This window comes from Eutrema salsugineum, unplaced genomic scaffold (assembly GCF_000478725.1).
Source record: "Eutrema salsugineum unplaced genomic scaffold, Eutsalg1_0 scaffold_14, whole genome shotgun sequence".
NCBI lineage: Eukaryota > Viridiplantae > Streptophyta > Magnoliopsida > Brassicales > Brassicaceae > Eutrema > Eutrema salsugineum.
Window position 1 is genome coordinate 8,440,507 of NW_006256877.1, and position 21,794 is coordinate 8,462,300.

The 21,794-nt window shown below is 41.7% G+C and overlaps 3 protein-coding genes across 3 annotated transcripts; 1 reads left to right on the forward strand and 2 right to left on the reverse strand.

The window, feature by feature from the left end:
- Positions 1–200: 200 nt before the first annotated feature.
- Positions 201–1,100, reverse strand: LOC112088471. Its single transcript, XM_024158753.1, has 2 exons — positions 737–1,100; positions 201–478 (listed from the first exon to the last, which is right to left on the reverse strand). Exons 1-2 carry the CDS (start codon positions 1,098–1,100, stop codon positions 201–203), a joined length of 642 nt encoding a protein of 213 aa, XP_024014521.1.
- Positions 1,101–14,422: 13,322 nt separating this feature from the next.
- Positions 14,423–16,947, reverse strand: LOC18022865 (TATA box-binding protein-associated factor RNA polymerase I subunit B). Its single transcript, XM_006405879.2, has 4 exons — positions 16,354–16,947; positions 15,471–16,271; positions 15,247–15,377; positions 14,423–15,156 (listed from the first exon to the last, which is right to left on the reverse strand). Exons 1-4 carry the CDS (start codon positions 16,904–16,906, stop codon positions 14,521–14,523), a joined length of 2,121 nt encoding a protein of 706 aa, XP_006405942.2. The 5' UTR covers positions 16,907–16,947; the 3' UTR covers positions 14,423–14,520.
- Positions 16,948–17,120: 173 nt separating this feature from the next.
- Positions 17,121–19,903, forward strand: LOC18022866 (armadillo repeat-containing protein 7). Its single transcript, XM_006405880.2, has 8 exons — positions 17,121–17,462; positions 17,630–17,678; positions 18,082–18,206; positions 18,482–18,518; positions 19,032–19,105; positions 19,209–19,302; positions 19,396–19,478; positions 19,556–19,903. The coding sequence occupies exons 3-8, from the start codon at positions 18,135–18,137 to the stop codon at positions 19,736–19,738; spliced, it is 543 nt and encodes a 180-aa protein (XP_006405943.1). The 5' UTR covers positions 17,121–17,462; positions 17,630–17,678; positions 18,082–18,134; the 3' UTR covers positions 19,739–19,903.
- Positions 19,904–21,794: the final 1,891 nt, after the last annotated feature.

The window sequence follows — 21,794 nt, forward strand, 5'->3', positions numbered from 1 at the left end:
CCCTGTTTTGAATCTTTGACTTCGAACGTTTTTGTTGTAGTATCTCGCCGTCGCTTGTTGATAGTTCTTGATTCGAATTAAGGCTTGATCGCGCTTCTCGTTGATTAGGTCGAGCTCATCTAGCATCATTAAGTGGTTCAAGCCCTCCTGTCCTGGTAGAAGTCTTCGTCGGATACCTGGGAAATCCACTTCGGGGGGAATTACGCACTCCGATCCGTAAACCAAAGCGAATGAGTTTCCCCGGTGGCTCGGCGCGGAGTTGTCCGATGAGACCAAAGGACTCCTTCGAGTTCGTCTGCCCACCGTCCCTTCTTGGCGTCGAGCCTCTTTTTCAGACCGTCGAGGATCGCCTTATTGGCTGCTTCGGCTTGTCCGTTCCCTTGAGGGTATCTTGGCGTAGATTTGCTGAGGCGGATTTTCCACTTTTCGCAGAAGGCTTCAAAGCGTGTTGAGATCAACTGGGATCCGTTGTCGGTGACTATCTCGTAAGGGACCCCATGGCGTCAGATGATATTTTTCCAGACGAAGTGTTCGACTTGAATATCCTTTATGCTTGCGTAAAAGTCGGCCTCGACCCACTTGGAGAAGTAATCCGTGAGGACGAGCAGAAAACGCTTCTGCTTCGAGCGATGTAGAGGTCCGACGATGTCTATCGACCATCTCATGAACGGATAAGGTGACGAAATTGACAAGAGCAACTCGGTAGGTTGATGAATTGTTGGAGCGTGCCGCTGACATTTCTCGCACTTCGCCGTAAATTTCTCGCAGTCCTTGACCATCGTGGGCCAGAAATAGCCGTGCCGTTTTATCTTGATAGCGAGAGACCTTCCGCTGGAGTGGTTCCCGCACGCGCCGCTGTGCACCTCGTGCATGATCTTTCTTGCCTCCGGTCCTTCGACATATGTCATGAGAGGCCCTGAAAATCTCCATTTAAACACCTCGCCATCGACGAGGACATACCGTGCGGCCTGAGCTTTTAGTTTGCGGGCTTCCCATTTGTCAGTTGGCACCTCTCCATCGGCGATGTACACTCGGATAGCTCCGAGCCATTCTTTGTCGCAGCCGTACTCCGGCTCGGCCGGTGAGGCGTCTTCATCCATTGGAATGGCTTCTTCGTCCTCTGGTTCTTGTTCAGGAGGATTTATCAGCCGAACTCCTTCCACTTCTTCGATGCTAGGACGTTCGATGAATTCGACTGGGATCGTCCGTCAGAGATCTGGGTCTGAGGTCGAAGCGAGTGCTGCCAAAGCGTCAGCCGAGGTGTTTAATCCTCGGGGAATTCGCGTGAGTTCGAACTCGTCGAATTTTTGCATTAACTCTCGAACCACCTTGAGGTAAGCTCCCATTCGTCCATCCTTTGCTTCATATTCTCCGTTAAACTGGCATGCTATGAGCTGTGAATCACAAAAAGTCCTTATCTTTCGAACCCCGATTCCCTGTGCTAGTCGTATGCCGGCGATCAGTGCTTCGTATTCTGCTTCGTTATTCGAGGCGTGGAAGTTCAGGCGAAAACACTGCTCTAATATTTCTCCGGTGGGAGAGGTGAGGCGGATTCCTATTCCCGAGCCTTGTTTAGACGACGAGCCATCGACGTGCAGCATCCACACTTCGTCTAGTGTCGGCTCGTTTGTTGCTTCGACGGGAAGTTCAATGAGGAAATCTGCGAGCGCCTGTGACTTTGCAGACGGCCTGTTCCGATACTCGATGTCGTACTCGCTTAGCTCTATGGCCCACTTGGCGAGCCGACCGGATTGGCTAGGGCTGTGTAGGATCGAGCGCAGTGGAAGCGTAGCGAGCACAGCAATCGAATGTGATTGAAAGTACGGGCGCAGTTTCCGAGCCGAGACTACGACGGCTAGGGCAACCTTCTCGATCTGGGGGTAGCAAGTCTCGGCGTCGCTCAATGTCTGACTGATGTAGAAAATGGGCTTTTGCTCGGATCGTTCTTCTCTGATAAGCACTCTGCTTACAGCTGTAGCAGACACTGCGATGTAGAGGAAGAGCGGTTCTCCTTCGACTGGTTTTGCTAAGATTGGTGGGCTCGCTAGATAATCCTTCAATTCCTGGAAAGCCGTCTCGCATCGTTCGTCCCACTCAAATTTTTTGTTTCCTCGGAGGGTGTCGTAGAAGGGCAGGCATTTGTCTATGGAACGGGAAATAAACCTGTTTAGTGCGGCGACTCTTCCTGTGAGCCTCTGCACTTCGCGCTTCGTCCTTGGAGAGGGCATCTCAATTAAAGCTTTGATCTGCTTGGGGTTTGCTTCTATGCCTCGTGAGTTACCAGATAGCCGAGGAATTCTCCCGAGGTGATCGCGAACCTGCACTTTACCGGGTTTAGTTTCATGTTGTGCTTGTTCAATTGTTCGAAGCATTTCCGTAGATGCGCGACGTGGTCTTCCTCCTTGAGTGATTTGACTAACATGTCGTCGATGTATACCTCCATAGTTTTTCCGAGCTGAGCCGCGAACATTTTATTGACGAGCCGTTGATACGTTGCTCCTGCGTTCTTGAGCCCGAACGGCATGACTTTGTAGCAGTATATCCCGCGATCAGTTATGAATGCCGTTTTTTCTCGATCATCAGGATGCATTAGGATCTGATTGTAGCCAGAAAACGCATCCATAAATGTTAACAGTCTATTCCCTGTCATGGCTTCGACGAGCCGGTCTATGTGTGGCAAGGGAAAGCTGTCTTTTGGGCACGCCTTGTTGAGGTCGGTAAAATCCACACATACTCGCCACTTGCCGTTCTTCTTCTTCACGACCACCGGATTTGCGAGCCAGTCCGGATATTTGGCCTCGGCGATTGATCCTACTTTGAGTAATCTTTCGACCTCGTCGTTAACTGCTTTTGGCTCGTTCGGGGCCGAGCTTCCTTCTTTTCTGCTTCACTGGTTTAAAGGTCGGATCCACATTCAGCTCGTGACAGGTCACGTCGATGCTTATGTCTGGCATATCTTCTGCTGTCCAGGCGAAAGTGTTGATGTTTTCCTTGAGGAGGGAAAGGAGTTCGCTTCTCAGAGGCTCTTCCAGTTTTGTTCCTATTTCGACGCATCGCTCCGGGCGCGCCTCATCTATACATACCGAGTCCACTGCGTCGCATAATGGCTCGGCGCGTGTTTCGCGGCTCTCCGCGATCTGTAATTGCTATAAGAGTTTTGAGAGCTCGTTCGCGGGCTCTCGGTCTGTCTTCATCTTTTTGCGGTCGATGTCTACTCGTGCATCAGGGTCTAATCAAGGAGGTAATGACAATGATGATGAATGATCTCATCAGCTTAGGATTCAATTCAAGTTTCAATCTTTCTCAAGCATCAAAACACTAAACCAAACATTTGTCGTACCTAATCATCATTAGAGGCACAATGAAAGGAAATTATTAAACACAAACCCTAATATACCATCTATGCTCAAAACAACATTCCCATGTGAATCAAACAATAGACTCTTGACTTAGCTGGTTCAGGCATTCTATCAAACACCTTTTGGGTGCTCAATGGAGGACTTAGACTCTTCTTCAAGATGGATTACACAAGCTAGGAGAGATCCCTCTAATGTCATCCAGGGAATACCCTACGGCTTTTCTATACTTCCTAAGCTCATGCAACAGGGATTTATCTTCATGCTCTAACAACCTATCATTGATTATGATAGGATAAGATGCATTGATTCCAAGAAAAGCATACCTTAGGCCTTTTGGGAGTGGCTTGAGCTTTGTGTTCATCCCAGTCCCCCATGAAGCTCTCTTGATCAGCCTGAGCTTCATTGATGTTGGTGTCCTCAACCGGTCTAGTCTCTTCCTCAGCTTTCAAACCCACGACCATGCACTCTTGAACCGGTCCCTGACTTGTACTGAACCAACTGATACTTTGAACCACTTGGCTGTTTGTCTCCAGCTCCAAAATCTGAGTTTCTGATTCTGCTGGCTGGTGAGAATCAAGAAGCTTCATATACCCAAGGGAGTCATCCTCCAAGACCCATACTCTTCAAGAAGCTCATCAGCAAGCTCTTCCATGGCTTCTATATAGAATACATGACCATCACTGGTAGGTTTCTTCATGACTTCTTTGATATCAAACTTGAGGACCTCATATCTTAGATGGACATCTATCTTTCCTCCTCTTACATCAATTATGGCTCTTGCTGTAGCAAGGAATGGTCTCCCCAAAATGAAAGGATCTATAGGCTCTCCATCCATCTCCAAGACAATGAAGTCTGTTGGGACTTCAAAGTCTCCAATTTTAACAGGTAGATCTTCAAGGAGTCTAATGATGAGCTTAACTGATCTATCAGCAAGTACCAAAGATATTCTTGCAGGCTTGTAGACAGTGAACCCCAACTTCTTTGCAACTGAGAAAGGCATTAAACTCACTGATGCTCCAAGATCACATAAGCATCTTGCAAACTTAAGAGGACAATTAGTACAGAGCAATAAAAACTCCCTGAATCAGATAACTTCCTAGGGATTGTCCTTCTTTGAATTATTGCACTACACTCATGACTCAAGACCACCGTTCCTTGTAGTTCTCTTGAGTTGTTAAGAATGATATCCTTTAAGAACTTGCCAAGTTGAGGAACAATAAGAAAGGATTCTATAATAGGCATGGTGAACTGAGTCTTCTCCAACTGCTTATCATAAACAGCTCTAGCCTTCTCTAAGAGCTGCTTCTTGAATCTTCCTGGAAATGGGAGTTTGGGCTGATAAGGTGGTTGTGGCACATATGCTTTCTCAGGCACCATCTCCTTTGCCCCACCTTTTCCCTTGTCATTCTTTACAGCTTAGTCATCTAGTTCACTCCCTTCAGGCACCTCCCCCCCCCCCCCAAATTTCTCATTGTTCTATCAAAAGGTGATCTAGACGGTCCTCCATATGCAAGCCATGGAACTTGAAGTTCTGGACCATATTGAGGAGTGAGGCTTTGACTTCAAAATTGTTGTTTTCAACAGTGAAGCCTGGATACCTTTCCTGTTCTGGTGAGCATTAGCTTTGTCATTAGCACCCACAAAAATTGGATTCCTCACTTGAAGCTGGTGATTCCTTTGATGGTGTTTGTTCTCTTGGTTGACATGAGCCTGGTGCTCATTTCTAGCCGCCTGGTTCGGGTTTACCTGAGCCTGGTGCTCATTCCTGGCAGCCATGTTTTGGTTCACAAAGGCATGTGCCTCATTTCTGGCTGTCTGGTTCTGGTTCGCCTGGGCCTGCTGCTCTGCTTGATCCCCTTGTTGATCCATACCCAGCTGCTGAAGATGTTCTGCTCTCTCTCTTGCTCTTCTACCTCTTTTATCTAGTAGCTGAATGTTGTCAATGAAGGGCTCACAACTTCTGCTTCTTGTTCTATGCCTGTTGTTCATAAGCCTGAAACCTCAAAGACATAACTAAAGAACTGATCAAGACAAAAGAAAAGTGCTTGATCTCAAGATGGATTCAAAGACCAATACTAGATGCAATCACACAATGGCAACGGCGCCAAATTGAAACAAGATCTTTTTCAAGCTCTTATGGTTCAATTCCGCTTGTCTATTGTAGCACAAAGAGGTGTCAAATCCAATGTGTAATATCTAGATACCAGAATGCATGAGTTCAGTCTTAATCCAAGCAAGCGATTAAGCCCATTTCTGAAGCCCGTATCATTTTTCCAGCCTCAATTCTGGAACCCTAGACACCAGAAAGTATTGGAGACTATAAATACATGTCATTTAGGTCGTTTTTAAAGAGAGAAGAAGAGAGACGAAATAATTTACAGAAATTTTACTTTAAGCTTTGTTTTTAGGTTTTAGGGAGAGAGAGATCTGTCTCTTGAACCCTTGTTCTTTCTTTTTCAATTTCGGTTTCTATTCTACTTTTTAATACTATGTTTTTGATTTCGTTCATTATGTCTGAGTAGTTTTATTGTTGGGATTAAGGGATTTTCGATGGGGATTTATATGTTCGGTGAGGATTCCATGAGCTTTTGAGCCGAATGTTAGAACTTTTTCTTCTGAATTCGTTTTTACTGCATGAGAGTAGCGTCATGAACTACAATCTGATCCAGATTCTTGGTGACACGAAAGTGTTCATCCGGTGTCAGATCTAGTTTGGGAGAGCAAAACAAACATAGGAGTGGAAACCTACCTATAGGCGATTTGTGAATGCTGACGAGTCTTAAACATAATGCATCTCTTCTTTTCCAGGGCCAGAGTGGAAACCCACTGGTCAGGGTTGAGAGAGATAGTTGTCTATGATCACGACAGTGGCGTATTCATACGTCCGTGACTCCAGTTCGAAAAGTTTAAGCTAAGATCTTATCAAATTTACTCTCTAGCAATGTTTTGAATCGTTCATACGCCTGAGAAAACTTCCCTGAACCCCAGCGCTTTCTTTTCTATAGAATTACACCGATTTTTATTCAAGCTTTAGTCTAGTATCTGTACTCTTTCAATCGATTTTCATTTAAGCAATTAGGTTTAGCCGTTTTTCTCGTTTTTACCCGTTTTCGTTAAGTTTAGTTATTAGGTCATTTTAATTCCCGTATTCTTTCTTTAAGATTCATTTTTACGTTTTAAACACACCACCAAAACCCTCACAAAACTCGCCTGGTTCTAGACTTCCTTACTTTATATTTCTTTTGAATGCTTTGGCAGGAAATATCCTCCTTCCCTGTGGATTCGATCCCTAAGTACTACAATCGATCAGCTGTGCACTTGCTGCTATTTATTTCATTTAGGGTAAAACTTGACAACCCTCACGCAGCAGACACATCAGACCACTAAACTCCCTGAAGTTTGTCAAATTCCTTGAAACTCCAACTTCCCTGTGTCCCGCTCAAACAGCACTCATTCCCGGTGACGGTCTAGCATCGGTTTATATTTTCTTAGCCAGTCCATTCCCAATATCACTTCATGATGCTTGAGTCTGACTGTGACTAGATTTGCTGGCAGATTTACCCCACCGAGATGTCATAGATCATTCCTTGCGAGAACATGACCTGACCACCTGCAAAATTGACTATCCTATAGTCTTTTCCAGGCTCTCTACGGAACCTGCCTTTTCCTTTCATTTCCAAGCTCAAAAAACTATGTAACTCCGGTATCAAATAAGATGTGTGTTGACACATCGTCTATTTCCAAGGTCCCTACATATTCATCCTAGAATGCTAAGTTCCCTCCCTTTTTACCCTGATGTAATGCCATGATGGTGATTTAAACTATTGAACGGGCTAAGAAATTTACCAGTGATCTCACTGTAACTTCCAGCCACATCAATTCCCTTGGACAGCTCATAAATCTGGGGTGCCACAGCCTGTCTCTTAGCTTTCTGTGTGTCCCCGCCACGGTTTCCCTTTTGTTTCATCCGCATTTCTACTTGCAGATTAGGACATTCCTTCTTGTAGTGTCCAGCCTTTACGCAATAGAAGCAAAATCTTTCCTCATTTTTAACCCTGAGTTGCCCTTGCTCAATCCGTGGACAGTTTGGAACCGTGTGGTTCTTGCTACCGCACTTGGCACATGTTCTTGACATTTTCCAGCATGTGCCTCTGTGCTTCTTTCCACAAGTCGCACATTTCCCTTGTTTACCCGAGGCTTGACCGCCTTCACCGACCTGATCCCACTTCTGTTTCTTGTTATCTGCGATCTTACTTGGCAGGATGGGACGTGTCGAGGCTCTCTCTCGTTTTCTGCCTCTATACTCACCTTTACTAGTGTGGCCCTCTCAACCAGTTTTGCCACTATATCAAAGGTGTGCACTGAACAGTGGGTCCGAATATCTCCTTGAAGGCCATTACTCAACCGGTGAATTTGTTTTTCTTCTTTCACTGATTCACCACCAACACACCGCCTAAGGCGGTTAAATTCCACCTCATATTCCCGTACAGTCCCGCTTTCCTGGGTCAGCTCCAAAAATTCCTTTTCGATCATATCATATGCCTCCAAGGGGAAATACTTCTGGTTAAACTCGGCTTCAGACTTCGTGAAGGTGTCAATGCCTCCCAAACGTTTCTCCACCAAGACCCACCAGTTATGTGCATCCCCTTCAAGGAAGTGAACTGCAATGTCTTTCTTTTCATCCTCGAGACATCTAGTGGATTGGAAGTTTCTCACCAGGCGACTTCTCCATTCAGACGCCTCTATAGGATCAGAACTGCCCTGGAAGTGCTGAGTCCCCAACCGGGAAGTAATCTACCTTCCTAGCTGGATTAACCGGTGAGGAATCTAGTTCCACCACCTCTTGATTCACTTGTTCATTTCCTCCCATTATCAGCACAGCCATGCAGATCTCGGTGGATTTCCCAATGGTCTGGAGTTTTTGCCACATCTCCGCGGAAGTAGGGACTATGGTCTGATTTTCCTTACCAGCTGTCGTACCATCCCCCTTTCCTGCTCCTTTTACCGATGTCTCGGTTATCTCTTCCGTGATCCACGATCTTGGTCTGACAATGCACAACCGGACTTCCATTGTCCTGTATTTTTCCCCAGCCTCAGGTCTGGTGAGGTTTAAAATAGGCGGATTTGCGGCATTGGCCCGACTTGTTTCGGCCGTCTCCTTGTTCTTCTTACTCTTTCCCGTTTTGTTTTTTTTGCTCATCTTTAGAAATCGAACAGTTAGTGTATCCTAACTACTTCCGAGATTTCCCTAGAAAAGTCTAAGCAACAACCTAGTGCGAGACCTTTTTGTCGATGATTGGTGTTACCAAAACCCAACACTAACTGTCCTAGGAGCAAACATGCTCTGATACCAACTTGTCACACCACGTCCCGGACCCTAAGTCCATGGAGGTTACGACCACTCGGGCCGCTAGCCGAGCCCAAGCCAAACATTCCATTTTTAGGGTCTTATCCTTTATTAGTCCTTTTTGATATGTATATTCTGAGATTCGTTATTGTATAGTCAATATATATACTAACTAAACAGAAACGGATATTTTATTGATAGTAATAAGGATTCGATACAACTTTTGAATCTGCATATAAGCTATTACAAGTTTGTATGATCCTCTCTATCCATTCTAACATACCACCCATCTTCCTTGGCTAAACGGTCCGCACACCTAAGCCAAATTCTTTCCACGGTCATCACTACCTGAAACGTCTACAATATAAGTATATTCTATTTTGGCTATGTAATAATCATGCACATGTATGTGTTTATGCTTTTGATTCCCAACCCTTTATAATCCCATGGTGAACTATTTCCAATCCGGATCATGGGTCGGCCTTCGACAGGCTGAGTCTTGGTGAGATCGGTTCCATCACCCAAGTTGCTCGACTGCCGCGCCAAAACGGATCTGGTCAAAAACTACCATGATCTATCGCACACCTCGCCAGCCCAATCTCAATTCCATGGCCGGCGATCCTTTGAGATTTCTGCCGAGACACACGGTCAGATCGGCCTAGCCAATACTTGGGCCGATCGTCAAGTGCCCTTGGTGGAACCCTTTATCACTTCAGCCAAGACTTACCGTCAGATCGGCCAAGCCCATTCTTTGGCCGATCATCAGATTCACTCGGCGAAGTAATAACGCACCTTAGTCTCTTGCGGTCCGTTTACCTTTGCCGCGTTTCTCTCTTCATTTCTTTTTCCGCGACCCGCACCAGCCGCTCTAGATGGTTCTCATTCCGCCGGTCAAGTTCTCTCTCTCTCGGTTTGCCTTGGTCTCACGACCAAAACCTTTCCCTCTATTTGTGTGTGCTTAAAAACGGGTCCAAGGGACCAAAACCTTTCCCTCTATTTGTGTGTGCTTAAAAACGGGTCCAAGGGGATCTATTTATAGATTTTCCCTTTTGTTAACCGCTAGACCACGAACGGACGCGTCTTTTGCAAAAACAAAATGGCAGTCATGGCTTTTCATCCCAGCAAACTTTACCCCCTTCTCAACAGATTTGGGAAGATTAGAGACATACCCATCAGGAAATTTAACGTCTGAAGAAACCCATCTGAACAATGCTGACTTTTGATCTGCACTCAACCGAAATACAGGAACTGGTGCTTTCTCGTTTCTCAGTAGATGCAACTCACTTCTGTTGCATAAATAAGGCAAGTCCAATCTTGACTTACCATTGTCTTTTGTTCTTCCCGCTACGTTCATAACTGTATGCATGATGTTATCAAAAAAGTTTTTTTCAATGTGCATGACATCAAGATTGTGTCTGAGCTGATGATCTTTCCAATAAGATAGTTGCCAAAAGATACTTTTCTTGTGCCAATTATGATGAACTCCATAACCTTCAGGCATATTTGCAGGAGTGTGCCAGTTTCCCCCACGCGTTACTGTTTCCTCTGCCCTCCAATGATCGATTTGCGCCTGTATATCAGCTCCTGTTAAATTTACGGGTGGAGGGACATGTACACTTTGGTTCTTCATAAATAACCTCTTGTTCCTCCGATATGGATGGTTATCCGGTAAAAACCTCCGGTGACAATCAAACCAACAAGTTTTTCTACCATGTTTTAGCTGAAACGCATCAGTTCGATGAAGACAATAAGGACAAGATAGCCTCCCATGTGTAGTCCATCCTGATAGCATACCATAAGCGGAGAAATCGCTTATTGTCCACATAAGCACAGCCCGCATAGTAAAATTTTTCCTCGTAGAACAGTCATATGTGCGAACACCAGTATACCATAACTGATTCAACTTATGTATGAGTGGCTGCAGAAATACATCGAGAGCTCGCTTCAGATGATTTGGACTTGGAACCAAAATACTTAGGAAAAGAAATTCCCTTTGCATGCACAAATCTGGAGGAAGGTTATAAGGAGTTAGGATTACTGGCCATAATGAATATTGTCTACCAGACATACCAAATGGACTAAAACCATCAGTGCACAGACCAAGATAGACATTCCGTTTGAACTTAGCAAAATCTGGGTATACCATATTGAAGTGTTTTCATGCCTTTGCATCTGATGGATGAACAACTTCTCCATCTACTTATGTATGTTCCGCATGCCATCTCATTGATGCAGCTGTCCTTTCAGATTGATAAAGCCGTTTTAACCTATCAGTTATAGGGAGATACCACATACGTTTGTACGGTATCCTTTTACGCCCACCAGTTTGCGGCCTATATCTTGGGTTTTGGCAAAATCGACATTCCTCCAGCTAATCATCATCTTTCCAAAAAATCATACAATTGTCAACACATACATATATCATCTCAGAAGGTAGACCAAGACTAAAAATCAACTTTTGTATTTCATAGTATGTTTCCGCTGCCAAGTTATCCTCCGGTAGATACTCTTTCAGAAGATCAGCCCAATCATCCATGCAAACCTCAGCCAGGTTATGATCTGTTTTAATTGACATCATCCTAGCTGCCAACGATAATTTAGACAGGCCTTCTCTACATCCTTCGTAGATTGGCTGATTAGCATTGTCTAACAAATCATAAAATCGTTTGGCATCTACATTAGGTTCCTCAACAGCATTATCAGTATGCGTTTCATGAAATGCATCAGTCACCATCTCATGCATCCTATCATGATCTACACTTTGATCAGATTTATACTGATTAGGCTGATGACCATAATTCGATTCATCAAAATCAATATGACTTTGATAATTACTACTACTACCAGCATTCTCATGAGTATTACTGCCATATCCTTCTCCATGTAGATACCAAACAAAATATTGCGGCATGAACCCTCTATTTAATAAATGCGTCCACACGGTTTTGGTTAGTGTATACCTCGTATTCTTGCATTTCAAACAAGGACAAAACATCTTTCCACTATCTTTCGTTCTCTCCATATTTGTAGCCTGATACATAAATATTTCTAACCCGTTCTTGAACTCTTCTGTCAACACCCCTTCTGAATCTTTACGCATATACATCCAGCTTCTTAGCTCGTATATAGACATATCTTGAAATAAAGTCAAAATACTTTCTCTTTTTATTGATTAGACAATAAAGGAGAGCTGGTCTCTTGTGTCACGTCTAGCCACATGAATGGAGTAAATTAACCTTTTAATATTATTACTTCTTTTTTTCAAAATAAATAACTCTTAATTCGGGTTTCCAGCTATGGACAACCCAATATATAAGGATTTACAACACTATACTATAATTTAAGAGACCTACAATGGGTCTCCAGGATTATGATGCTCTTATGTTTAAATGATGATGTGTTGTGATTGAAAGAAGGAATGAAGATCTATTTATAGGAAAATTTTGGACTTTACGACAGTTTTTCGACGACTTTTTACGACGATTTTACATTCAACAATAATATTACGACGCTTTTACGACGACTATGCGATAAAATATTTCTTCTACATTAGTTAGGTAAACATGTTTTAAATGTTCCTCACCTAACTTATGTGTTGACGTAAAATCGTCGTATCTTTTACATCGAAATACAGTCGTCGTATATTCGTCGTAATTGTACATCGAATTTACGACGATTTTGCATTCAATATCAAATCTCTCGTTATCGATGTATATTCGTCGTAATTCGTCGTAAATTGTACGTCGAAATTACGACGATGTTTTTATACGACGAGTTTACGACGGTTTTTTTTGACGTAAATTCGTCGTAAAATCGTTGTAAGTTTGCGACGACTTTTAAACCGTCGTAATGGACCGTTGGAAAACGCTTGTTTTCTTGTAGTGTTGGTCGAACAGGCACGTTGGTTGGCCGCTTTAGGCTTTACAACCCTTCGGCCATCACCGCCCATAACCGTTTCACTCACCACTAGCTCGACTAGACCAACTACCGATCACTCCTCGTAGCTGGACTGAGCTTCCTGTCAACTAGTCCAGCTAGCTTAGCTCGGTCATTCAGCTCATTTCAGCTCAATCCGCCTAGTTGAGCTATCTTCTCGGTCTTTTCTTTCTTTTTCCTGGCTAAGTCTTAGACCAATGAACTTAGCCGATTACTTTGGACCATGGGTCGAGTCTTTGTTTAGACTTTTGCCCCTTCTTTCCCACTTCTCGACCATGGTCCGTCCTGGCGATCTTATTGCGGATCTGGGACGTTACAGTGCAACCCATGAACCTCGATAAACCTCCTCACTGCTTCTCGAGTCATAACCAATGTCTCATCCGCTGTCATATATTCCTTGATCATCTCTTATCAAGTGCTCACCGTGAAAGTTGTGGGTTATTGCCCCAATAGATCTGACTTTCCAGTCACCTCCTCCATCTTTATGGCGGTGTCCACGATCCCTTCCTACGGAATGAAGCAGCCATGGTCCACCGTAGTAGTCTGGTAACCGTTCCTCCTTCATCAACCGGCGGGTAAATTCTTTGGTGCGTCCCTTTGTGTGACTGCCAACTCCTTGCCACCTGGTGGTATGGTAATGTTGGAAACACCTTTTGAAGTAGGAGTTTCACTCTTTGTCACCTAAAGGTGTGGTACTTCCACTGCCATGGTTGTCTGTCGTTGTTTCTGCAAGTTTGTTGGGTTCACCTGCTTCTAGTTTAGAACGCAACACTCAGAACGCAACACTCCTGCTTGTTTGGAATCATTGCAATTGCCTCTTGGGTCTGCTCGACCGTCTCCTTTTGAGCTGCAGATGTTTCCTCTATTGCTTCATGTTGGGTAGTCATCTTCTCTTGGAGAGCTCCAAATGGCAATTGCAACTGATCGAGCTTGGTACTCATCTTTTGCATCATCTCCATCATCGCCACTTGCTGTGTTGGCACTAAGTTATTGTCTCCCATTGGATCTGTTGGCTCTGATACCAAATTGTTATGAGCTAACTCTCTTGCTTTAGCTCTTGTTACCAGTCATGTATAGTTAGTCGTTGTGGTGATCTCACAAAGAAAGAACTTAGCTAAACTTCCTCTTAACCCTAGTGTCTCTCTTGAGAATTAGGTTAATTGTTGGAAGGTGCCCTTTATTTTAAAGAGAGCCCTTATATAGGGAACGATACAACCAATTCCCTAAACCCAAAAAGAAACCGTACTTATGCTAAAATTTATAAAAAAGGAAAAACACCGAAACTATAATTCAAATTAGAAAAGGAAAACACTTAAGAAGACACTTCTTTCTTCCGACGATGATACTTGAGACCATAGCGTGTATCATAGTAGTTGGTGAAGAATAGGTACAAGTATCACAGTTATACTCCTAATAGGAAAGGCAAGATTTTATAGAGTCTAGTTATAGCAAGGCTGTTCCTGGACAAACTGAGGCTAAATGCTAATATAATGCCTGGAAAAATTCAAGAAGAGAGCAAGGATATTTGGAAATTAGTGAGTACGAGGAATCAGTGCCAAAGAGGTAGACTTCTAGCTCTGAAATGGCTTGAGAAGGAGTATGAAGAATAGTTTACTCATCTCTGTTCTTATCTCTGATGGTTTAAAACTAAGCATTTGATTATTGTTGTCCCTTTTTCTTATACATTTAGTTCTTATTTAATTTCAGTTTTGTATTTTCAGGAACTAATCACAGCAGTAAAAGCTGAATTGCCAGAAGCGGAACATAGAAGGTGTGTGAAACCTATTGTTGAGAATTTATTAAAGCATAAAAATAAGGATTTTCTCGACAAGCTGATGTCAATTTGAAAGTTTCAGACTAAAATTCGTATTGTAATGCCTAAGACAAAACCATATCGTCATCTGTATCGTCATCTTTATCGTCATATTTATCGTCATCTTTATCGCCATCTTTATCATCATCTTTATCATCGTCTTTAAAGCCATCTTTATCGTCATCTTTATCGTCATCTTTACGACAGAGCTTACATTTCTTAATAGGTGGTTTTAGACGCAAAACATGATCAATCCTTTTCTCCATCCAAGCTAATCTTCTCTCAAAGCTCAACACACCTCTATGCATATTCCTCGGATCAATCTCAGCGACACGAGCGCAAACACGCAAAAGGATGTAGTAATCAGCGTGAGCCCGGTATATCAATTCTCCATCGTCTTTCTTCCTCAAATAATGAAGATAGCCTTGTCTCTTTACCCTCACACGAGGCGGTATGTAAACGAAAAAATTCTCTCCCATGTCCGTTATTAGTCTTCTTATCGCGCTCTCCTTAGATTTCTTTTCCTGATTATGATGATGATTATCTGGTGATGGAACACATTCCAAAGATGGCTCATCACAATCTATTGACCCGGTTCCGCTTTTTCTTGCATGCTTACTACGAGGACTGTTTCCATCACTTAACTTGTCATCTTCCCTGTCTCTTCCCCTCTTGAGTGGAGTACAAACCCGTTCAGATCCCTACAAAATGCGTGTAAAAGAGATGGTTTATTCACAAATCTATATAGGCTATCTTGTATGAGTTTGAGACATTAAATAAGCTTGTTTTACATCGTCTTTAGGGTAACCATTCCACAGATTATCAACAGTTCTGTATGTGTCATCAGCTGATGCTTCTGCTAGACCAGCAAAGAGCTCGTTTTTCCCGTGAGATAAGTATGACAAAAGATCCTTTTCATATTCTGACAAAACAAACAAGATACAGGAAGGTTAGTAGACTTTAGACAGATGAATAGATATCATCAGGAAAGATAGGGTCGGTTAAGGGTTTTAACCATCGGTTTCATCAGCAAGCTCGTAATATTTGGTGTCAAGGTTCTTTAGAAGCTCTTCTGTGTCCAACTCAGTAGCTTTCTCGACATCTGGTAACTCTGCATCAACCGATTCCGTCTCTGAAACATCATCATCATCATGAACTGGAGAATCAGGCTCCACGACATCAGCCTCACTAGCAACATCATTTGAACGTTCCCACACACCGAAACCATTGATGTTATAAACCATCCGTATAGCTACAGTCAGAATAGACATGACACAGACACGAGTGGGGAGCTTATACTCGTTCTTACATAGGTACAAATCCGGAGGCATCGACCACCTCTGAATGAGACGCACAAGATCGAGAACCTTATCCTCTGGAACAGACAACCGCTTTAAATAGTTTGAAGCTATACCGTATAGATTAACAGGAGGCAGAAGCAAACCGATAATATCAGCAATGGAGGCGGCTCGTGTTTCCAACACTTGAGCAGAAATAACGTGATCAGGCCTAAACATTGTGCTCGCATCCACAGGACAAGCAGCTGATCGCACTCCCATCCGTTCTTGAATCTTGAGGAAACATGATTGATACGGAATCGTTCCTTCTCGTGCCCATCTAACTAAATCAGTAGGTAGAACCGGTGCTCTTGCTTTGTGACAAGCAAGGAAAGATATAGCCAGAGAGCTCGATAATGGCAGAGACTTTCTAAGCTGACTTAGCCATATCATTACTGCTCTCTTACCATCAAAGTTACGATGTTCCACACCTTTGTCTCTGTTACGCCTCTTACCCTCTCTTACTTCTATCTTTGTCTCTACAAAATTTGGAATCAATCAAGTTAAACGAAATCACAAAACACCAAATTTCTTCGATCAAATTTCAGAAACTATTCTTACCTTTTGATTGAAGCTCGGATTCATGAATAGCTTTATCGGCCCAATCGTCATCGAAGACGCCAGAGAGAGCCACGAAACGTAAGCATATGGGTGCGACCAAACCAATAATCAATGGCGTCACATTGAATTTCTCTACCAACGCATCGCACTGATACGTTACCATCATCACGAAACCGTGGACGTATCTGTCTCTTGTCTGTTTGTAACACGACTCGTAACTCAAATCCGATGCTCCTGATCCTGATCCGAAATCCGCCGGCTCCGATGGGAGTGCGGATTTAAGCTGAGAGCGAAACTGGGAGTAACGATCCCTTTCCTCTGTGAAGCGAGGCTGTGAAGGAGTATCCATTAGTTGTGATGGTCGACGACGAGTGTGAATTGGGTTATACGTTGCGCCGCGAGTACCTCCGCCTTCTCCGACGAGATCCTCGTCGTCGACGGCGGTTGCGATGATATCGTCCACTCTAACGCCGCATTCTCGGCAGTAGATAAAGCCATCTTCTTCGTCGAATCCGTCTTCGTTTTCGCACTCCTTGCAAATCATCTTCTCCATGATTGCAGGAATTTGACAGAAATGGATAAACCTTTTGTTTTTTTTTTTTTTGAACAACAATGGAAGTGGATAAACCCTAAATCAGGTTTTTCTCAAGAACAAGTGTGTAGGCGAAGAGGGTGGGTAATGAAACGACGTCGTAAAACCATAAATCATGGTTTTTTTTTTTTAATTCCCAAAGATCAAAACGGTATCGTTTGATATTTTCAAACCCAAAATTGAAACATGAAGGACTTCGACATTTCGAAAATTTTGCCGATTTAGGAGTTAGGGTTCAACTTCAAACGTGTCGATCCCTTTCATTGGCCTTCTCACGCGAAATTGAGAGCAGCTAGATAACGGGAAAGTGAGAGTGATATAGCTTGAGAAGAGGGTTTGCGGAATCGTCGAGTTTGGAGCTCTTCGCGATTACGAAAGTTAAGGGCTTTGAGCCAAGCCGTGCCAGTTTTCTGGTAGCTGCAGACGAAGAAATCTCTTGGTGGACCTTTGAAGAAATCATTGTGACCATCGTAACTCGACGAACGGATCTTTTGGTCGCCAGCCATTTCCGTTAGAGGTAATGTTTCGACTCTGGAATCAAGTGATTGATCACTCGTTTTTTATGATGCTATAATATAGTTTGTTCTGAGAATATATAAGTAAGGTTGGTGGTGAATGAGTTGCTTTTTATCTCGACTGTTGGAACAAAAAAACAGAGAATTTGATGATTTCTGTTTCCTTTAGGTGTAAAAGAAAGAAAGTCAACAACAGAAGTCTCTGTGCCATTGATCAGGTTCGAATCTTGTCTCTTCTCTTCTCTCATCTTACAGGCTGTAGTGGATGTTGTTATTAAGTTTTCAAGAGATTAAAACTGTGCTTGTTTTTACTTCTCTCTTTACTGCAAGAACCCACTTGGATTATGTTTTCTTTTTTCCTAACTTAAGTCTGCATTATGTTATCCATTCTGATTGTTTTTAGAACGATTAGATTAAAGCAGAGACCCATGTTTTCTTATCTGTCTGAATCCTGAGATTGATTGCTTCAGTTTGCATTTTCTTCTCCCTTTTGTTTTTGACTTTTGGCATATAATCTTCTTCATTCGATTTCGAATTGTAATGATTTATTTTTTTCTTAACGATGTTCACATCTCCATTTTTTGTTCTCTTCTATTAAAAGCTTTGATTTTGAAATTGCAGAAGAAGCGTCATCGTCTACCTTTTTAAGATAAGTCTTTTGTAGAGTAGTGAGAATGTTTACTAATAATCAAAGACAAGAAGAACGTACTGGAAAAAACGGAACACCAAGGCTTCAATATCTACAGGTCTTTTTTGAAATCTGTTTTGGAATCTTTCTTTGTTTTTACCTGTTTCAAGACTTTGGCAAAATGTGCAACCTGTATGAATGGTTATTATGTGGTTAACCATTTTCTCAGAAGTTGTTGGAATGGTTTACTTCTTTGTCTTCTGAAAAAAAAACTTGTGTAGACTTGATATGACCCGACAGTAACAAAATGGAAAGGCTGAGTTTTGTGTAAGTGTTTGGTTTATGTCTCTGAGATATTGTTGGAGCTGAGTTTGTTGTCACTTTTAAATGCAGGAGCTTGTGAGTCAGTTTCAAAATGCAACCGACGAAGGTATGAGTAGTTTGGTATTAATTGACCCTGTTAATGTATATGTTCATGCTTCTGTTTAGTAACATTGTAGAAAGTATTGACGCATAACACTGGTTCTAGTGCTTTCTTGTGATTAATATATTCTATTGGCGTTTTGAGTGAAAAGTTGAGTCTACGCACATTTGCTGATTCGCAGTATGAATTTAAGAACTGTGTGTGGCTTCATATGGAATGTTATTTAGGTATTAAGATAGGATAAATTTAAAGGAGGAGATGCGATACGTGCTAAACATTCCTTTATCTGCACATATCTAAGTTCTGTCAACCATTCTGGGATATATGATCATATGCTTCTTAGAATTATGTAAAGTGTTAGCATTTTTATATCGTATTTTGACTTCTACTCTAGACACAATTGCTGTCATAACTTTCAGATGCTTCTATTAGGCTATTAGCTTAGCAAGCCTTAAGCTAGTATGTCTCCGGTTTTGTCACATATATCGATAATATACGGTTACTGTCTTGAACTTGCAGAAACAAAAGAAAGAATTGTGGCAAACTTGGCGAATTTTGCATATGACCCTTACAACTACACCATTTTACGTCAGGTAACCTCGAGCTTGCTCATGTTTTATCGTTCTCCATGCAGAACCCGAATATACCCCCATTACGTTCTTGTAGTGATGAAATGTTAATGGTGTACTTGAGCAGTTAAATGTCTTGGAACTATTCATAGACTGTATAACAGAGCCAAATGAGAAGCTTGTGGAATTCGGGATAGGAGGAATATGCAATGCTTGTGCCGGTATGCCTGAAATATAAGTGGAATATACTCTGATGGCTAAAACTATTTTCGCTATTTATAACCAAATTCATGCTCTTTCCTCTTCATGTGCAGAGCCAAAGAATGCTGCTACAATTGTTGAGGCTGATGGAGTCTCCCTTATAATCAAATGTTTATCAAGCCCTGTCCGGAACACTGTGAGTACACAGAGTTTCTCGCCTCATTGATTTTACGCTGGTTTGTTGTAAACGGAAACCGTTTTGTTTCCTAACAGGTGAATTACGCGTTGGGGGCTTTGTATTACATGTGTGACTATAACAGAGCAACTAGGGAGGAGATTTTGAGACCAGAAGTGGTGGATCTCATCAAGAGGTACGTGGCTGCTGAATCAGCCAGTGTAAGCTTTAGTAACTTGGCTAAGGCGTTTCTTGACAAACATGTTCATGCAAACCCATGACGTTCTTGAAATTTTTAAATTTTATTGAGTTAGATTCACCTTGAAAAGATCAAACATGTTCTCTCTTTTGCCAGTTTTTTTTGTATAGCAATGGGACATAACGCAAACACTAAGATGTAAGCTTTCAGTTATCTTGTTTTTTAAAGCCTAATTATGCATAAAAACTTAGAAAATTAATTAATTTTTATGAAACCAAAAACATATGATAAACACTTTAAAAAAAAACAGGAGTAATGATTACTTATCAGAGACTGAAAACGTCTTAAACAAGCCCTAATATCTCTCTATTGAGAAACTGTTTCTTAGAAATATAACAAACAAATCATCATTTTATTAACATTGGGAAAAATTGAAATATTTTTTTTATACTACTCGTTTGGAGTTCAAAATTTTAATTCAGTTTTTTTTGTTTTATTTTGAATTGGATTCAGATTGAAAAATAGCAAACACTACGATGTATGCTTTCGATTATCTTGTTTCTTGAAGCCTAGAAAAATATAATAAAAAATTTATCTTTATGAAGCTAAAAAAGACTATAAAAACATTTTTTTTTTTAAAAAAAACAAAGAAAGGAGTAATGATTACTTATCTGAAACGTAAACGTCTTCAAGGGTTTAGGCTACAATTGTTATGGCCCATTGCTATGCCAAAATAGAGAACATCAGCTTCTCCTTTTGTAACCAAAACAATTTCAAGAACCTCATGTGGTCGCATGAATATATTTATTGCATGTTTGTCAAGAAACGTCATAGTATGTTAAAAAAAAAACGCCTTAGCAAAGATACTAAAGCTTACTGACTGATTATAGTCACACATGTAATACAAAGCTTATAATAGAATGGAACAAGAAATTTAGATGTGAATATCCTTAGAAAAAAAAAACAAATCATTGCAATTTGAAAATCGAAAGTAGAAGATTAGAAACTATATATATAAAAAGCAAAAATGGCTACAGAATAACAACTATATTTAATCTAATCGCAGGATTTAGACACTACTATAATTTAATCTCAGGATTCAGACAGAGCAGAATCATGGGTCTCTGTTCTAAAAAAACATAATAAAGACTTGAGTCACTACATGAAAATGAAAAACGTAATCCGAGTGAACGACACAGCATCTTGTTGTAAAGAGAGAAGTAATAACAAGCACAGTTTAATACAAAACCAAATTTTAATTTACGACTATAACTAGTGAATAAAACTCCCATGAAGTGAAGCAAAGCTGCAGAGCTCTAGTGATCTTTTGGTTGATATGGTTTGCTTAAAAACTCAGGTAAATTATATTATGGTTTCTAGGTATAGAAACCTTAAAGCTCTGCAGCATTTTACAGACAGATTCACTAAAATTTTCTTGATTCATTCAACAAAAAATTTGTCTAGAAACTCATTTGCTCATTCTAAGTCTAATCTAGTAGCTTCTCCATATCCTACAGAGAAAATACTTCTTGAATGCAAACATATTTTAATAACGTCTTATACAAAGACAACAATCCAAAATAGAGAACCATAAGCAATACTACTAGAAAACCAGAAAGTTAAAATCCCAAGTTCAAAAACAAAAGGAGGCATTGCATCTAAAAAGAAAAGAGAGCTTAATCATATTCTATTTCGTTTCCGTGATGACCGAGGTAACCTTACTCAACAAGGCTAGCTTTTGCAACACACATTCATCTTTCCTGCTCTTCAAGATCTCTTCAACGTTCTTGCATTCATGTTCACATTCCTTCAACAACTTCATCTTCTCTTCAGTTTTCTTCTTGCTCTCAATCGGCACCTTGCTCCATAGTTCTTTCACAGAATCCACACCAAGAATCTCAACCGATGGAACAAGAAATGAGTTTTCGAACCATCCATCAGATTCTGTCACACCAAGCGATGACTCCTCCTTCACATCTCCTTCATTAGACTTAACGGTAGATTCAACTCCCCAGATATGCTTGTACAACTCGAAACACTTCTATTCATGAAGATTCAACGAAGAAGCACCACCACTCTTCTCTATCTTCCTATATTTGCTCCTCATGGCTAAGTTACTTGGGGCCTCAAATTCTGTC

What these genes read in the sequence shown, in the direction of transcription:
- LOC18022866 (XM_006405880.2), top strand. Translation starts at nt 18,135, where the DNA reads ATGTTTACTAATAATCAAAGACAAGAAGAACGTACTGGAAAAAACGGA. An exon ending in CAAGGCTTCAATATCTACAG is followed by an intron (nt 18,207 to 18,481) that starts GTCTTTTTTGAA and finishes TTTTAAATGCAG; the next exon opens with GAGCTTGTGAGTCAGTTTCA. An exon ending in AATATGCAATGCTTGTGCCG is followed by an intron (nt 19,303 to 19,395) that starts GTATGCCTGAAA and finishes CTTCATGTGCAG; the next exon opens with AGCCAAAGAATGCTGCTACA.
- LOC112088471 (XM_024158753.1), bottom strand. Translation starts at nt 1,100, where the DNA reads ATGGATGAAGACGCCTCACCGGCCGAGCCGGAGTACGGCTGCGACAAA. An exon ending in TACGGCGAAGTGCGAGAAAT is followed by an intron (nt 479 to 736) that starts GTCAGCGGCACG and finishes CTTACGAGATAG; the next exon opens with TCACCGACAACGGATCCCAG.
- LOC18022865 (XM_006405879.2), bottom strand. Translation starts at nt 16,906, where the DNA reads ATGGAGAAGATGATTTGCAAGGAGTGCGAAAACGAAGACGGATTCGAC. An exon ending in GCTTGCTGATGAAACCGATG is followed by an intron (nt 15,378 to 15,470) that starts GTTAAAACCCTT and finishes TTGTTTTGTCAG; the next exon opens with AATATGAAAAGGATCTTTTG. An exon ending in ATGGTTACCCTAAAGACGAT is followed by an intron (nt 15,157 to 15,246) that starts GTAAAACAAGCT and finishes CGCATTTTGTAG; the next exon opens with GGATCTGAACGGGTTTGTAC.